This window comes from Ctenocephalides felis, unplaced genomic scaffold, assembly GCF_003426905.1.
Source record: "Ctenocephalides felis isolate EL2017-DRISC unplaced genomic scaffold, ASM342690v1 CF-g0.4_SCAFFOLD_01604, whole genome shotgun sequence".
Taxonomy (NCBI): domain Eukaryota; kingdom Metazoa; phylum Arthropoda; class Insecta; order Siphonaptera; family Pulicidae; genus Ctenocephalides; species Ctenocephalides felis.
Window position 1 is genome coordinate 15,579,760 of NW_020537758.1, and position 5,521 is coordinate 15,585,280.

At 27.2% G+C, this 5,521-nt stretch overlaps 1 protein-coding gene across 1 annotated transcript; it reads right to left on the reverse strand.

Moving 5' to 3' along the window:
- Positions 1–2,453: 2,453 nt before the first annotated feature.
- Positions 2,454–3,655, reverse strand: LOC113372841 (mediator of RNA polymerase II transcription subunit 7-like). Its single transcript, XM_026613178.1, has 4 exons — positions 3,342–3,655; positions 3,122–3,259; positions 2,920–3,050; positions 2,454–2,649 (listed from the first exon to the last, which is right to left on the reverse strand). The coding sequence occupies exons 1-4, from the start codon at positions 3,525–3,527 to the stop codon at positions 2,454–2,456; spliced, it is 651 nt and encodes a 216-aa protein (XP_026468963.1). The 5' UTR covers positions 3,528–3,655.
- Between the last annotated feature and the right edge of the window lie 1,866 nt (positions 3,656–5,521).

A 5,521-nucleotide genomic window follows, 5' to 3' on the forward strand; every position in this document is an offset into this window, starting at 1 on the left:
TCCCTACTGTAAACCTCTTTGAAATTTAAGAAAAGTGTCCCCTAGCTGTTCCATCTCATGGGGTAAAAAAGACCAAGAATTAAATATATGAATAAATATTATTAATATTAATAAAATTGAAAAAATAACTTTTTATTTATTTAACTACTATTATATAGTCATCTTAAGAATTATTTACTTATATCTTAATTCTTCATAGTATTTTTTCGAATATCAAGTAAAATTAACATTAAAATTATAAAATAAAAAAATAATTCAACTATCTTTCGAACAAAAATTGTGTCTATAATCGAAAACGAAACAAAATAATGGTATAGTTTGTGTTTCTTATTTGTATTGTTTAGTTAATCACGAAGGATCAGTTCACGATACCTTCTCGAGTGTTCGTATCAATATGCCGTAGATTTTATTACAGCAAAACAACAAGTAATCACCGCAGCGGAAACTTTGCCAAAGTCCTGGAAAGTCCAGTTAAGCGCCTCGAGCTTTCGTACATAGAAGTTCAGTCGAGTCGAAAGCGTATCAGAAAGGAGCCCCCTAGTTTGCAGAAGTACCCCAAACTGGAAACGGCCATCGACTGCACGCCGTTCTCCACCGACATGTTTAGTTACAAACTTAATGTATGTACATGTATCACGCAGAAAGCACGCCGGCTCACAAGCTATTCATAAGCGATTTACTGGGTACTTTTTATTACTTCATTAATAAAATTAATGAAATGAGCGGGGCGAGTAAAAATACCTGTCTCGAGCTCTGGTGCTCATCAGCTGGGCGGGTATTATATAAGTAATCGTCATAAAAACGAAAATATTTTTTTTGCCAATCTTTACGTTTCAGAGGTTTCTGAACATTCTGGCATACCTCAGAAATAATGAATGTATGTGTGTATGTATGTTTGTTTACAATTTTTTGCCCACGTTTTTGAAAGCACGGATCAACCGGTTTGAATGATTCAACTATAGTGGAGTATGGCATTGTTAAAGCAAATAGCTGGAACTTACGTACCGTAATGTAATATTCGAGAAATATTAAATCTGTTCAAATAGATTATTATAAATACTGTATCTTATACATATGTTTACAGAAAAGTAAAGTCACAAAACTTAATCGAATTTAAAATGAAAGACATTGTCTAATATTTATAAGTATTATATAAACTGAATTGTAAAGTTAAAATTATTTATTTGAAGTATATACGTGAGATTTAAAACTTTAGCTAGAATTAAAATTAAAAACCGAATTAATTTCGATATTCAAAAAATAAAAAAAAAATTGAAAAACAAATTTTTTTCTGACACAAGCAGGAAGTTTTTTGAATAATTGAAATAGGATGCTTAGTTTTCTTAAGAACTGCCATTTTTTGCACATTGTGCTCGGTATCTCTGAAACGGCTGAACCTACCTTTGCCAAAAACTAATCAGCACATCTCCCTATCAATAGAAATCGAATGTTTTTTGAACCATAGAAATCTGGTGGTCCGTGCGCCCGAAAACGTGGACGGAAAATTGTATCCATTTCACACGCACACACACCTTCGTTCAGGAGGTCGAAATTTTGGATTGTTTTGCGATTACTATAACTTACTTTACGGAAAGGTAATATTTAATTTCTAATTTAGTAAAAAAATATTGTACCTATTTATTGGCAATAACTGCACAATGAAAGTAGTTATAAGATATCAGGCGTGTAAAATATTTATGTTCTATTGATTGTAAATTCAATTCTAATTAAAAATTTCATTCTTAAAAAAGCTGGCATGGTACTACCATTATTGGACTGTATTCAAAAAAATTATATTTTTTAAAGTATATTTTGAACTATTTTGCCGAGATATCTTTATTTTCGTTCGAATAACATATTTCTGTAAAACAAAAATTATACAGAATTAATGAGTATAAAACTTTTTATATTTTTCTGAACTAAGGTACTTTCTCAGCTGTTTTGTGAGCATTGTGTATAGTTTTGGATAATTTTCTTCATAATCATATATAGAAAGTAACTCATGGTAAGTACTTCAGGGAAATTTGGGGAAAAAACCTGAACTGAGAATAAATATCCAGGATGCTAATCCGGAAAAGTTCCAGTCAATTCATGCCATATGGTCAAAGTCAAGATAAATAGTATGGTAGTGTAAGTTATATTTTTATAGCATATCAAATGATTAACAGAACATTATTAAAAAACATGCCTAAGTTTAAAATTTATTTATTAAAATCTTTCATGAAATATTTTGGCATAACCACATAAGTTATTTTTAATCAAACATGATTAATATATAAATTATATAATTCTCTTATATTCACATTTACTATATTGAAAACATTTGATATGACTTGATGTTAAATAATAATAAGCAAATAAAAACTAGAATACAAAATAACCTTTATTTACTATTACTTAAAATTAATACCTTTGATTAACAATATAAATGTTTATATCAAATAAATATAATTCTACATGTTATCTATAATTAAACACATTATCCTGTCCAAATCATCACAGGGATCATTATTACTACTATCAAGATTACTTCCTTCAACTTCGTCAATTTCTGAATTATTGAATAAACTCACATCTGCTTCAGATTCCGGTAGCCTTTGTAGTGCTGTTTGCAATGTATCATGAACCTTTTCCAAATGCTTCTGAAATCTATATAAAAATTGAATTTACACACAATGTACATACATAGTTTTCTTAATGTGTTTAATATTACCAATTTTTATAAAATTGCAAATAATGTTATTAGTCTGAAAGGAATGTTCGTAAAGCATAGTCAATAAATATGAAAATTTAGACGCAATTATAAGAATAAATTATAATATATATAACCATAAATATGAATATAAAATAATGATTCAGATTGTTAAGAATTATAAGTTGACATCAAAACGATCAAAAATAAATCTAAATTATAATCACCTTAAAGCAGTTTCAAGTCTCTGTCGTTTTTGCAATTCCATCATAACCCTTAATGTTTCTCGTGCCTGGTGTGGTCGAAATTCATTTATTAAATGATGTATATGCACAAATAAAGTTGTGAGATCTTCAACCTGCAATAATGGCATGATAGTATCAATGTCAGCAAAAATACGGCTGCTTATTTCTTTTCTAAATATCAAACCTTTTCCGCACGTTTTGGAGATTCAGGACACAGAACAAGTAAATCTAATAAATCAAGAAAATTTACTAATAAAGAATGATTCAGTTTTTTTAACTCTCGACGTCTATCACAATGTTGAGGATATAAACGTTTAATGCCCTTAAAAAATGAAGAAGATATATACATATATACTAACTTTTATATTAAATTGTTACTTAAATTTTATTTTATAGTTAACTACCTGTATGTCCAATGGTCGTATTATAGAATCATCTGCATTAAAGTTATTTCCAAACATAGAATACGTATCATGACATGGTAGAGGTGGCTTTGGAGCCCTATTTCGTCGAATATTTTCATCTGTGTATAAATTGATGTATTGCACAGGAGGCAAAGGAAGGGAACTTACTTGGGCTACATCTGACATTGTAAATTTATAAATTAGCTATAAAATTTTAAATAGTTTAGTATTGCAACAAATTTTAAATAGTTTAGTATTGCAACTAAATGTGTAAATAAATTAAATAGATTCGAAAAACTGTCAAGTCAATACAAAACTAAATGTCAAAACAAAAAGCATAGACTATGTAACGTTTTAAAAAGAGTAACATGATTCGAAGAAAACATCGATTAGCAGCCATCTAGCGGAGACTAGTAAAACTCTCTGTTATCTATGCTTTGAAATGTCAAATTATTTTGACGTTTAACGTTTCTTTCTCAACTTATTCTTGATTTATTATAATATTATTTTATTATATTGTCTGGAATTTTTAACAATAGTTTAATTAATTTTACATTTTCATATTTCTTTATATTAACATGTAGTGTTTTATTTTGATGTATATATATATATATATATATATATATATATATACATCAAATATTGCATTAGTTACAAAAGAGTTTTTGAATTTATATGGTGAAGACATTTATTGAGGGTAGTACATTCAGGTAAATGAATGCAGTAAAGTGTATAATAAGGTATAATCATCAAATATTTTAAAAGACTTCGACAGTTAAATAACTTTTTGAAATTTCTTGTTCAATGTCCTGAATTTACAAATCGTGCTAAGCTTACAATTAGATAAAAAAAATGACCTAAGTGTACAGGCATTTTATGAATTGAATAATATCATAGTTTCAGAATTATTTTATTCATAAGTAATTTTAAAATTTAATAATATATTTACATTTTTATTAATTTATTTAGAATGCTGCACATGTGTTGTCGATTACTAGAGCTATAGACGCTGACTGGAAATAGAAACAAATACATAAACATTATTATATTACATAATTAGTAATATATACATAATTACATAATATATATATATATATATATATATATATATATATATATACACATATGCTATTTAAAATATCAGCATTATCAAACATTTTATTAGCATACAAAAACTTGGTATTTTGGTTTTTTATAATCTTTCAATGAATATGAATTAGGTTTAGGTCAATGTGATGAATTTAAATTGCTTACAACGTTGCATGAGATCATGAAACCACAGAGCAGCTTAGTATACTTATAAATTTGGGAAAAAAATATAAATTTACTTATATAGTACTTACAAATAGTATAACATCCATTATACAGAATATACAGGCGACCATAGAGTAGTAGTAACCTCTATCTACCATTCGTCTAATTTGCGGCACTAAAAAATAATCAGATTAGAACAAACTTTTTGGTAAATTATTATCAGCTATCTTATTATATATCAAATTTTGTTAACAATAATATAATTATCATTAATACTAGAAGTATGCACTATTTTAATATATTAATAACTTCTGTTGAGGCAATAAATTGGTCCCCAAATCACTTGAGGATTAGTTTAATAAATTAAATTCGTTCCCGAAATTTTCCTTAAGTCATACTAGATCATGCACGCCTAATTTAATTTTTTCATTAGTTATACTTACAAGCATAAGGTCTAATGTAACACTTTTATTTGCATCCTGTTCTGTAGGCTGTTTCGAATCTAAAACTTCGTCAAGAATTGCAGTGTTGTGAAGTAAATATGATCTGGACTGAATAGTCCTAATTTCATCTCATCTGAAAATAATAAAGTAATAATGAATAATAAAATAATAAAATTGTTAATTATGTGGCTAACTACACAATTTTATTATTTAACTTTTAGTTTATTATTTGATTTTACTAGTTTGTTTTTCATTAAACGATGTGCTCAAATTGTCTGTTGTTTTCTTCTGGTTTAAGTTTGTTAACATGTGCTGAATGATATCACACATACACTGTCGATAAGTACATAGTAAATAATATATATATATATATATATATATATATATATATATATACATAAACATGTGTGTATCAATTCAATAAGTATAAATTATATCTTAAGTATGTGAGCGTCCTTCCAGATTTTAGAAAAAACATAATGC

What these genes read in the sequence shown, in the direction of transcription:
- LOC113372841 (XM_026613178.1), bottom strand. Translation starts at nt 3,527, where the DNA reads ATGTCAGATGTAGCCCAAGTAAGTTCCCTTCCTTTGCCTCCTGTGCAA. An exon ending in TACGACCATTGGACATACAG is followed by an intron (nt 3,260 to 3,341) that starts GTAGTTAACTAT and finishes TCATTTTTTAAG; the next exon opens with GGCATTAAACGTTTATATCC. An exon ending in CTCCAAAACGTGCGGAAAAG is followed by an intron (nt 3,051 to 3,121) that starts GTTTGATATTTA and finishes CCATTATTGCAG; the next exon opens with GTTGAAGATCTCACAACTTT.